At 38.4% G+C, this 12,912-nt stretch overlaps 1 protein-coding gene across 8 annotated transcripts in view; it reads left to right on the forward strand.

The window, feature by feature from the left end:
- Positions 1-402: 402 nt before the first annotated feature.
- abcc3 (ATP-binding cassette, sub-family C (CFTR/MRP), member 3) overlaps positions 403-12,912 on the forward strand; it is a 61,805-nt gene continuing 49,295 nt past the window's right edge. For 4 of the 8 annotated variants that reach the window (XM_081600355.1, XM_081600354.1, XM_081600357.1 and 1 more), the window contains exon 1: positions 406-783. In XM_081600355.1, the coding sequence (XP_081456481.1) occupies positions 706-783 (78 nt within the window). In that variant the 5' untranslated portion in view covers positions 406-705. Of the gene's footprint in view, positions 784-12,912 lie in introns of all 8 variants that reach the window. The other 4 variants (XM_081600358.1, XM_081600360.1, XM_081600359.1 and 1 more) reach the window with 2 other exon arrangements.

Consider the following 12,912-nt stretch of genomic DNA (forward strand, 5'->3'; position numbering starts at 1 on the left):
TTTTTATGAACGCACACCTGCGTCTGTCGGTGTTTTCTTCTTTTCGTGTAATCTCACACAGTCATCATGTGACTATCACTACTTGGAGGGGCCAGCACCATCTGTTGCAAGATGAGGTAGTTCTTTATGGTTTTTCTTGTTTGCTTAACTGAGTGTCACCTTCTGACCTTTTTCCAGAAGACTTCAGATAAATCACATGAGTTTAGATCATTGTTGTTTTGTTAATTTGGAGTAAAAATAAATATGAACAAAGCACGGTGTCCCTCTAACGTTATTTTTGTCATGAGTCATGACTCAGCAATGAACCCGAGACTCCCGCTGCTGATCACAGATCTGTGTTAGTAAGGCAAAGGGGCGGGGCGTGGGGACTCGGTACGAAGGGGGCGGAGCTTGGTAGTAAGCTGACGCCTTCCCTTTTCCATCGAGACAGAGCAGCCTCCTCCTGTAGAAAATTATTCTTGGCTGAATACGAATGACTTCTTCCCCACCCGATCCTCGTCAAAGCGAAAGGAGCCGACAGCTTCCCGAGACAGGACGGCTCGCGGTCGGACACGCAAAAAGGAAACCGGGAGCCCCCTCCGTCAGCGACGCATACCTGTCCGTGTGGCATGTGACAGCTCGCGGGCGCCTTGCCGCGTGAAGAGGGGATAAAGGACAGCGGCTCCGCAGACAGGACTCGACCTTTCCGCGTAGACCGACGGAGTAATGAACTCCTCCGGTGATACCCGTTCTCCCGCCACAAAGGAGATGGAGTGGCTGTGCGGAGCAAAGCTCCACTTCTGGGTGAGTGCGTTTCTCGTCACCGCTGCTGTATGCTGCTAAATAACACTCCCTCAGTGGTTTGGAACCTGAAAAGCTTGTCTTTCCGGGTAGCTGAAGTATCTGTCGCAGCTCCTATAAATATCCCCCCTTCTCGCCCCCTAATTGCATTTACCGTGTTAACGAGCTCCCAGTTAATAACATGAAGACTTTCGTGTTGCCTTTACGGAAGACATATTGAAGCCAATGAATGTTCACTCAAACTTACATCTGGAGTGCGTTTAAAGCGCTTTGCGTTGTGCAAACGTAACTCTGATAAGTTCATTAGACAGTAGCCTTGCCAAGACTATTAGAGTGATAGCACACAGATAACTGCATAATAGGAAAGATAAGACAAAAAAAAGTCCAGGAGGTAGGTGAGAAAACTGATTTAGTGGCATTATTACTGCTCCCTCCATCATTTTGAGGCACACTTACATTTTAAATATCCCCCCGACACTCCAATGCAAAAAAAAAATTTGATTAAAGTGCAATAGACATTTTCATTGTAAATGTATATTCTATTACACATAATTTTTTCGTTTGGTGCAATCATAAAATTGTCCCAAAAACAACATAATAACAAATCAGGGCTTCAAGATGCATCTATTTTTGTTTAATATTGCCTTTAATATAAGTTAACTCAGGTTTTCATGCCTCTTTTGTTTTTTTTCCATGATCAACATCATCATCTTCACCATCATCATCATCTCCCCAACTAGTTCCATGAGCTTTAACATTTCGGCCATTAAAACCTGCATCAGGATTATACATCAAGGGCAATAAAAGTCTTAAGTGGCCATATACATACATATTTTCGTTGGGAGAGCGTTAATTTATGTTTTCTAAAAAAACATAATAGTGTGCCAAGTATTGCATCCAATCAGTCCTGTGCAGCTCCAATATTGGATACTGCAGACAGACAATATACGGTGCAGTCCGACAGTAAAGCTTAATTCTTTGTTGAGTATCACTTGTATGCAGTGATAACATGTGGAGGGTTTGCTCTTTTATAATCCATGAATTATTTTAGCATAGAGAAGCTGATGTGTGTTAAAAAAGTTATTTTCCACCTAACTCGCTCACCAATTGGTCAGTACAGCCTGTTTTTTGCTTTTCCTGACATCCATGTAAATCATAACACATCCAAACACCATGCTTGATAGATGCATTTGTTGTTTGTAACTGTACGTGTGCGTGTGTTGGATCTTGAGCTTTCTCCATCATTTTTCTACCGGTTCATTTTACCTGTCTATAATACATTTTCCCACAATTTTTCACAAAATTAATTTCTCCTTACCCTTATGATTAAGCTTTACATACACGCTTTTATCAGAAGGTTAAGTTAACCTCTATTGTCCACAGTACAAGTCTGTGTTTGAATTATATGAAAGGGTTCCTCACTGAAAAAGTTGTTTTATGGGAAGCGGTGACAAAAAGGTGCAGATGGTGGATAGAACAGAGTCTCACCTGTATGACGGATCCAGAATATTTGCAAGCTGCTTTTGACGCTCATGATTTCAGGTATCTGTTTTGTTTTTGGAAGCAAAATTGGACGTCAAAATTTGGAAGTCAAAGTAGGGAAAATGACGTAAATGCAATTTTACAACCAGAGCATAGTCTTACGGTTTGCTCTGTTTTTTCTTTTGAGTTCCACACAATCATAGTTATGCATCCTTTTATTGTGTACATACAGTTCCTTTACCCAAGTGTTCATAAATTTTAATTTTTTGTCTCACTTCGACGTGTTTTATTTGTATTAATTTGTCGGATACATCATCCGATTGATAAATTAGCCCTCATCTAGTTAATTTTGGGTGATCGGCGATTGGCCAATACGTACATGTATTGAAACCGATCTTAACCCCCAATGACAGACTGCCAGATCCACCCATTAGGTCTACATCGTTGCCATATTCAGCCTCTTTTCAAACCAAAAACATTGCCATCGGACAAAATCAAAACTACAATCTACATAATTACGATAAAGGAAAGTGACTCATACTTTTCCATTTTTTCCCAAATGTCTTAAAATTGTATTATGGATTGGTGATAAACCAACTTAGAAAAACAGGTGGTTAAAGCACGGTGATTCTACAAAACATTGACTTAGTAAGTCAGTACGCCACAATTTTGAGATATTTTTTTGGTTAAAAATGTGTAATTTTTTTCCCACTCTACAGTTATGTACTACTTTGTGTTAGTCATACAAAATTCAATAAAAAAATACAACAGTTGACAGTAACTGAGTGCACTAATACTGTATTTGGTTTTCACACAAAACTACATTGTATAATAATTTCACTGTATTGCTCAGACAAATTACTGCGCTATTACATAAAATAGTATTATTAGTAATTATTAGTGGTGGAGAAAGTACCCAAAAATTTACTTAAGTAGAAGTACAAATACACAGACAAAAATGCACTCACGTAAAAGTAAAACTACCACATTAACATTTGTACTTAAGTAAAAGTAAAAAAGTACTGGCTTTTAAATATACTTAAGTATTAAAAGTAAAAGTACTTGCTGAATGGATTACCTAATCGCTAATATCATTAAGTGTACCGATCGTATTCGATTTTAATACTTTAGAAATGTGCCATTTTAATGAACAATGCCACAGATAAAGCATGTTTTTATTATGTTTACTCTGTAACATAATTTAGACTTGGATATGTGATTCTATGCATCATAATTTCAGGGATGGAAAAATCTTGTCTCCTCTTCAAACATGACATAAACTTCACTTTTTTTAGCCACTAGTGGCATTTATTTTTAAAGAAATCCAACAGAAAGGGGATGGAAAGAAGGTGGGTGGGAGAGGACAGGCAACCAAGGAGTCAGTAGCAGTGTTGTAGTCAAGACCACCAACCCAAGACCATGTCAAGACCAGCACCCCGCGCTACATGACACAAAAAAATTTACTTTTACCTATCAGAATTACTTCTCAAATTGATCTGAAAGATCCACATTCCCATAAAACAAACTAGATATTAAATACTTAGAACTGAAATAAATTTAATCAGTAAAGATCAGTCCAGAAGAATCGGATCGTTCCTGAATATCGTACCACTTTATTGCACTTTGGTACCAGCATTGTCCCATATATGCGACACCTCAGTCAACACCTCCACACAATGATTCAGCGCATGAGTGACAACTTTTTTTCATCGCAGATACAACATGTGTTTCTGTACATCTAGCTTTGCTATCAACACGTCCACGGAGCTTACCTTTCTTTAAGCTTTCCTTCCAAGTGATGCTAAAAGTTGGACGAAGTCCCAACCGTCTGTGAAAGCGAAGCGTTGCTGATTTTACATGTCGCCATATCAATTTATGCAGCGCTATTATATTACTGACGATTAGACAGACATCTTCTCCCGCTCAGAGGAAACCACTGCGCATGTCTTGGAGCTCCACGTGCGAGTAAAGGGGGAGGGGAGGCGATGGGTGATAACAGACAAGTAAGTCACGTTATTGCTCGGATTTTACGGGCCACCTTAAGTCCCTGAGCTTCACATTTTAACGGAAAAAAAGAGCAATGCGACTTGGATGTAACGAGTAAAGCGACACTTTTGTAGAAATGTAGTGAAGTAGAAAGTACAGATACTTACTGTAAAATGAAGTGGAGTAAAAGTAGAAAGTACCCATTATTAAATCTACTTAAGTAAAGTACAGATACACAAAAATTGTACTTAAGTACAGTAACAAAGTACTTGTACTTTGTTACTTCCCACCACTGGTAATAGTAATAGTGTGTAGAAAGGTGTAGCCCGCTTTGTTTATCTTGGAGTGGCTGAGTCTTGCTCTAAAAGATGTATCAGGTTTTTGAATTGAGGCCCTCCAAACTGGATTTACACGAGAGGTAGATGACGTTCCTGGTTTTATTTTTCCTAGAATCTTGCAGCCTTAACATTCACCTTTCCTCCAACACCTGAATCACATGACTAGGCCGTTAGTGGGACTGCATGCTGGGAGATCACTCAGACATCTTGCACTAAAATTTAATCAAAACAGCCATATCAAAGTGCAGCAGTTCTAGAATTACATCACGCAAGTAATCAATTAATGTGATTAATTAGTATTAATTTAGTATTTATATAAATTGATCATGATTGATATGTCAGCCATTTTATATTTCTATTATTTCTAGAATAAATAGTAAGATATCTTTTTTTGTTGTTTTGTGCTGGATATGCAGATGGGACTTGGGTTTTCATTCATGTTGTCTAAATGATTGCAAATGTGAGCAACTGCTATGAAGGTTTATTTTATTTTATTTTTTTATCTCGCATTCATGTCCCCCTAACACCAATGTTTTGTTTCACTTCACCAAAGGTCACATTCTCCACCTCTGTCCTTTCTGCTGGACAGAAAAGTCAGCATATTTTCTTCCTGTCAGTATTTCTCAGGCAGCGAAGGGAAGTTGATGAGGCGTTGCACCTAATTCAGTAAAGAAAAGTCAGGAAGTGGTGACATAGAATAAATAAAATGCTGTTTTAAATGCATCCATTTCAGGCAAATAATAATAATATTTAAAAAACCCTGCATCGTTTTTTGGCTTCATCTTGAAAAGAAAAGCTTTTTTTAAAATCTGGGTTATTGTGGTTAGTTTCTATGTTGTAACATGCTTGTTACAGAAATCTTGATGGCTCTGATGACAATTTGAGCAGCTAAAATGATGTTAAGTTTCTATCAAACACCGGATTTCCTTCCCTCTCCTCCATGCAGCCCACATTCTTTTCTAAATACCGCCTTCACCACGAACACATCACTGTGCTTGAGTGTCCAGCTGATTTGCCTCTGGGTAGCACCCGCTGTGAGATGTAACCGTTTTGTGAGGCCATGACAGGTGGCGTAAACTAGTTGCTGCTATTCACGTCCACTTCAAACAAACAGGCATCTGTAATCCCCCAGCTTTCAACAGTACATGCTGAGTGCAGGTCAGAGTTAATACTTAGGCTTGATCAATTGCCCTATTTACAGAGTTGTTCTTTTTAAGACGTCTAAGCAGCAGCTTGAAGTCCATTTGACAGCTCAAACAAGGTTTATATTAGGACAAACTGCTGCGTGTAAGATTCTCAGAATATGACACCCTTGAATAAAGTTTTTTTAAATTTATTTGATAGGGACAGACACACATCAACATAGACAAACTGAATAAAACGGCAGTCCCATGTTTGCATCATGGTGCAATAGCAACAGCTAATTCGCAGCACTTGTCCCTAGTTGGGCTTTAAAGAAGTAACTCTAAAAATTGAAGCGATAATCATTTAAAATAGCACAACATAATGTATACAACCTGAACAATGTAAAACATCAAAAATGGGTACAGTTCTGTTTTTGACATAACTAGAGTTTTGTTTGATTTTTGAACGTACTTAAACTGGTTACAGACTTTAAATGAACAAGAAGTGAGTTCCAAACTGCAGATCCTCTCACGGACAGAGCACTTTGAGCAAAAGTGGTTCTTCGAAAGGGGACCTTACAATTTCCATCCAAAGCTGCTCTGGTAGATCTGCTGTTGCCCTACCTCACTTCCTCCATGCCCCGACGTTTTCATCAATAGTTAAAGCTGCGTACTGCATGTTTTTACTTCTTTTAATAAAAACTGAAAAGTAATAATTTCTACAGTTGTAGAAAAAACAAGTTGCAATTATAATAAACTAATGTTATTTTATCCCTCTTTTATACATACAGTTAGCTTAATGAAGAAATGTAGACACTTGTCAGACTTTGTAGTTTTAAAATGCTCATTGTGGTAAATATTGTTTTTTTCCTGTTCTGCTTTTTGGTCTTGTGCAAGAATACCGGGGATTCCCTCTGAAAATGCTTATACCTGCCAACTTTAATTGTTCAAACACCAGATATGCCTTATTGTGCATTAACACACAAAGTGCAAGCCATCTCGGTACTACTGAATAGGCTAACATCCACGGTCTTCGACTCTTAGCGATTACAGCCAATCAGCACCAAGGAAAATGAATGGTACTCCTGTACTGGGTGGTTTGACAATAGCGTGTCAAGTAGCATTGTGTCTGGATATCTCAGCTTCCCAAGCTGCATTTCCCCTTCCCAAAATCCAGAATATTTTAGATTGGTTTTGCAAAAAAAAAAGCGCAAATGGGTGAATTTTCCACAAAAAAATTCACCCACAAATGGGCAGATTTACCCATTTGAAAATGGGTAAATCTGCAAATATCTTCTCTATTTTTTTGTTTACCATCCCACGGTCCTAGTGTGACTCACAGGAGGAGCAGATGTCACGGTCAGACAGCGTGAAAGCAGGGGTGAAGTTTGTCCCGTCAGACCGTCAGTTCCCGAAACCACACACAAAAAAACCTCGTAAAAGCAAACTTGTTCGATCCAAATGACCCCATCTCTTTAAAACATCAGGAGGCTTAAAAATGAAGCAGTAGAAACAGTATGGCAGTTTTCAAACAGACTTTTTGCTACCCATTATTACCCATTGCTTTATTCATGGTAATATAAATTGTAGTAAAACCCTGCATGATTTAGGTATACCGTTATCTTTTATTTCACCAACATGTTTCTTCTAATATTAACTTTTAGACTGGTCCAGCCAAAGCCCTGCATAAGTCTGCCAGAGAGTCAGTGGAGAGAGGGTGATGTGAAGCTCAATGTGAAGGAAGGAGTGTGATGTTGTTAAGCTTGTCATTAAAGATAAATTGCCAAAGTACCATTATAAACATGCAAAACCCTTGTCCGCAGTTATAGGAAGGCTTTTACTGTTCAACGTTTCAAAATTCCTCTCGGAAACAAACTTCTTGGTTTAAAGAAAATCATCTGGAATCCAAGTCTGCCAGGGGTGTTAACAATTATGGGCTTAACTGTGGTTCCTCAGTGAAATACGCTGTGTGTCCCGTCAAGACAAAGAGCTTTTGAAGTCTTGCCCCAGAGGGAGCGTTTGCTTGTCATTCCTCATTTTAACAAGATCTACATGTTCATCTGGGCTCGGCTACAGCTCTAGTGATGTTGCAGTGAGTTTCCAGAGACTGCGGGGGACGGCCCTTCCCCACGCAGTTCAAACATGCCCAGAAAATCATTGCGTTTGTTAAGGGCATGCTCAAGTCAAACCCAACCTAAACAGGTTCTGTTAGGGGTTGGCGTTGGGGACAAGAGAAGGCCAATCACAAACAATGTCTCTCCTTGTTGGTTGGTTTTTAACAGCTTTGAGGTGATATTGTTATTGCCTCATTGATGCTCAATAAGGGTTGTAGTGAAGCACAGAGGTTTTCTGAAGAAATGCCTTGAAACTGCATGGCAAAGTATGTCATAAACTCGGCAAAGACTGCAGCAAGATGCTCTTGACCAAAACGAATCTGTCTAACAATACAAATCTACTGTTCAGTGCAACTTAAGTTCAGCCATCTCTCTTAGGAAGTTACCCAATGTGATTATCCCAAATTTCAAGGAGTAATGATAGGCGAGGCAAAGGAGAGAACTACAGAGAAAAGCAACCTTGTGGCCCGTTGTTGATATGGAGGAGAAACTGCAGAGAATCTGCGGAAAGGACACTTGTTAGTAGTTCCCCTCACAAATCTGGCAACAAGAAAGCCATTGTTATGAGAAAGACATGAGAACTCAACTTAGCAATTTGCTATAAGCCATACAGAGGATAAATTAAAGCTACATTAACACAGCAGGCAAAAGCGACCCAAATGTGATTATTTTTTCAATTTCCGATTTGGATCAATTTCATTTTTCCCACTTTATTGTCTTTATATATTATTACAAATGAGAAAACTAAATGTTCTACAAAACTTGCTCTGATTTTTGTCCTTTCGGGGAGTTGACCTGACACAACAAAGTCCCAATAATTACAAGCTATAAAACATTCTTATAAAACAAGATGGTGGCAGGCCCAAGGAAGGCTCACACTCTGAACTATGGAAACCAGAGGAGTGCATTGGTGCAAAAAGAAATAATAATACAAATTTCACAAAGATAAATCTTCCATTAACTGAAAATTTGACTTATCACCCAGCCCCCTTTATAATTTCATGGGGGCAGCTTTGTCACAGCAGTCTGAATGGCCCAATTATGATCTTTTCACAAACATAAAATTTTTCCCACCTCCATATGTATAAATAAACCAATTATTTGCACGATGTGGTACGAAATTGAGTACGTATGCAATAGTTTTCAAAGTGTCTGCAGTCAAAACGGTGATGTTGCATTTTATCAGTTTTTTACTTCATTGATGTGAGACTTGCGTCTGGCTTCTTCTGCACCAGAAGAAGCCAGATGTGGCAATTTCCTATGTGAATAATGGCTGAAGAAAGCAGTGTCGACACTTGGCACACTTTGTTCGTACTTCCCTTTATCTTGTTATGAAATTGTGACAATATTATATGTGACGACGAAATCCATGATCACTTACGTAAACAATGCGTTGAGGTGAGGCGTCTGTGTTCTTCTGCACATGTGGGTTGCTTTTAGCTTCTAAACTGTTCACACAAAAGTCTGATTGAGGTTGCATTTAGTTGGTAATATGAACTACCAACCCCCCAAAAATTTGTTTTAGCAAAAAAAAAACTTAGTAAGTTCTTCTGTTTGCATGTAGTCAAAGAAAGGGATGAAGCATGTTCATGTTTTTAAAATCACCCAGTCAAAGTCCATAAAATTAATGTTTGCAGATAATTTCCGTGTACTCTGACCTAAATTGAGCTACATTGCAAAGACAAAATGGCCTAAATGACATGCAGAGTCAGTAGTGACATACCCCAATGGACTAAGGATTCGCTGTGAAAGGCAAAGAAGAATTGTCAAAAAAAAAATCTCAATCTATGCATTGCTTTCCTTCCACTTCAGAATTATAAACTGTGTTGCATTGCTCCCTCACATAACATATTAGTAAAATACATTAAGTTGTGTGGGTGTAGCGTGACACAATGTGGAAAACTTCTGCCAGACGTGTGTATAATTTAATAAACAGAATATTCTCTTCAAAGGCGTCACCTGTTCACGGATGAATGCAGAAGCAGACGGAATGCATGGCATGTAACGCAGACATTGCCAGACTCACCCGAAGCCTGTTCATCAGCAGCATTATACACTAACAATTCAGACTGTCAACAGCATCTTGGATTACAGTCAAGCTTCACTTCACTGGCTGCCTGTATATTTTAGGATTAATTTAAAAATTCTTATGTTTGTTTTTAAATCACTACATAATCTTGCCCTGGCTTACCTCTCTTGAGCTTCTTCACCCCTACGTACTCTTATCGGTCTCTCAGGTCCGTAGATCAGCTGCTCTCGGAGGTACCAAGATCCAGAAGGAAGCTCAGAGGGGACGGGGCTTTCTCTGTCATGGGTCCTAAGTTATGGAATGACTTGCTCTTGCAGGTCAGAGAGGCCCCTTCACTGTCCACTTTTAAAGTTCGTCTTAAAACCCATCTATTTTACTTGGCTTTCAACTCCAGCGGGATCTAGTTTTGAATTGTATGTTTTTGTTTTTAAACTCTTAAGTTTTTATTTTTTTATTGTTATGTTGTGTTTTAATGTGCAGCACTTTGTATCACTGTGGTTGTTTTAAAGTGCTTTATAAATAAAGTTGGTATGGTATGGTAAGAGGAAGAGCAGCCTTGACAGGAGACGCAGGGAGGGGCCGCTCTTTGATTCATCTGCGGGCATCAGGGTCTGGACACGGCTGCAGCCGGAGCTGAATCGAAACGGCGAAGAGGAAGTCGCTGCGGTACGACGAGTTTTTGTGACACGTTGGGTTCTGTGGAGAAACTTCCCTACAGTTGCCAAGCATTTTCAGGATCAGTTTTGCTTCTTTTGTATATTTAGAAACGTTGCGTCACTTCAGTTTTCGATTTTGAAGAAAAATCTCTAAAATGTTGCTGACTTCAGTATTGCTAACCAGAGATAAAACCTGACACAGAGAGAGAGGGAACAAAGGTTGTGAAATATGTGTTTTCTGTATTTCAAAATTTGAAGGAAGGAGCGTGATGTTGTTAAAACTACAGGTTATGAAAGCAGAAGTAAAGTGGTTTAAATTTGATGAATACATTTATCTTATGTATTTTCATAGTCAAAATGACATTAGTTTATGTCATGATAACAGATATTGCTGGACGATAAATTGCAACAGTAATATTGTTCTTTTGAGATCATTTTCAAGTAATATAACGGTAATGGGAAAATAATGCAACACATTCTGAGATATCAATAAACTAAATTCTAATGAACATTTAAAACTGGAAGACATTTCAAATATCTAAAGTAAATTAAACAACAAAACAAAATGGTGCTAGTGGAGACTAATGCACCAGACTGAAGACTTTTGTCTTCCAGGTTTTGATAGAGACAAAAGAGAAAAACAATAAATTGTGAAAATGGAAATTATTGAGGTTGTTTTAAATTATGTGATTAATTGCTTTATTGCTTATTGCAACAGGCCTGCAGTGGATCTACTTTAATTAGTTCAATTCTGTCAGCGTCTAGGTTCAGAAAATCCTCTGATGCACAGTTTAGTGTTTTGTCTGAAACGCCTGAACAATGGTGCTAATAATTTCCATATCAGTGTCAATGAGTTTAGCTGGCAGCACTTCCTCTTCTAGAGTCTCCATCCTCCCATTCTGAGTGGAGATAATTTTACAGCTGTTTCCCCTCATAAACCTTCACAGACTTAAATCATAACACCGATACTTCCTCAATTCTTAATTAAAAATATACATATTTTAGAGGTTCTCCAAGAAACTGATCAGATGAGTTTCCGCTTGACTGAAAAGTCAGAAACTCAAAAATCCAATATTTTTCTGATTAACACACACATCATACTGAGGCATTTTTTAAATGTAATTTAAAAAGGTCCTTATTAATCCTTATTTGGCAGATTCAAACTGCATTTTATTGCTAATATGTCAAAGGACTAAGCACCTTTCCATGTCTTGTTTTTGTAAATGATTCTTCTGGAATGTTTTTCAAGAAGTTGCTTGTTCTGTCACTTTAAGTCTACAAACACAGTCATGGTGGGACTTCACCTGGCGAAACTAATGTGAGCTGTTATGATTCCTGTATGTGAAGATGAAGATTATGGGATGATTATGTGATTTAAATAATTGGCTAACACTTATTGCACTCCAAGCAGAAATTTGCGGTATGCATATTATGCACATTTTTTCTTTGCATTGTGTTGCAGTAAACTGACTGGCCAGCCGTTTGCTGCTAACAAGGCTGAACTTGGCCTCTGAGCTTCCTGTTGGTGCTAAGCTAAAGGGCTATTTCACAATCTAAAATGTTTAGTCTGATCTAAAAACAACTTGGATGTTTGAAATTTATGAAACCTTTATTCTATTTGTGAAAACACAAATCAATGCTATGTTGTCACCAGAACAACTTTAGGATTATGCTAGAAAAATAACGTTATGTTGTGATAGCTGGACTGGAATATTCTACAGACATTCCTAAAAACACAGTTTGTGAAACTTTTACTTAAAAAGTGGGATTTTTTTGTGTTCTAATTATATCTTTTAAAAAAAGGTATCTTCTTGTTTTGGTGAACCCAATACGGTCTACTGTCTTGTCCTACCAGCCGATGCATCCTCATTTCCCCCTACCCTATTCTTACAACCGATGTGTGAAAGCTCTGTTTTACACCTCCTTGTCTGCGCTATTGTCCACTTGACTGCAAAGCCAGTGTGACCTAAATCTCGACAACGGTATCCACCCACTAGGGGTCCCTGCGGGACCAGATGATGAGCAGAAGAAGAAAACAACAGCGTCATCTGCCAAGAGACTGTGGCAAAATCTGTGCATCTCTGATCGGGACAAAGTTCATCAGATCAGTAAAATATAGCATGAGCAGACCATGGAGAGAAGTAGGAACATTGAGAAACTAAAAAACAAAATAGTGGAAAACATATTTTAAACCTGTTATGTTGTTAAAGTATTAATTTCATTATTTAGATGTGCAGCTTTAAATTAAGATACCAAGCAGACAGACTGTAAGACTTGGGAGATTGTGGCTTTTTGACTGTTTAGATTTCTTAGAAAACAACATAACTTTTCATATAAATTGAAAGCATAAACTACCTCATCTTATTATTTACTTTACAAATCTGTATTGAGTCAGTCGTGTGG

Source organism: Poecilia reticulata, chromosome 19 (assembly GCF_904066995.2).
Source record: "Poecilia reticulata chromosome 19, P_reticulata-male-v2, whole genome shotgun sequence".
Lineage (NCBI taxonomy): Eukaryota > Metazoa > Chordata > Actinopteri > Cyprinodontiformes > Poeciliidae > Poecilia > Poecilia reticulata.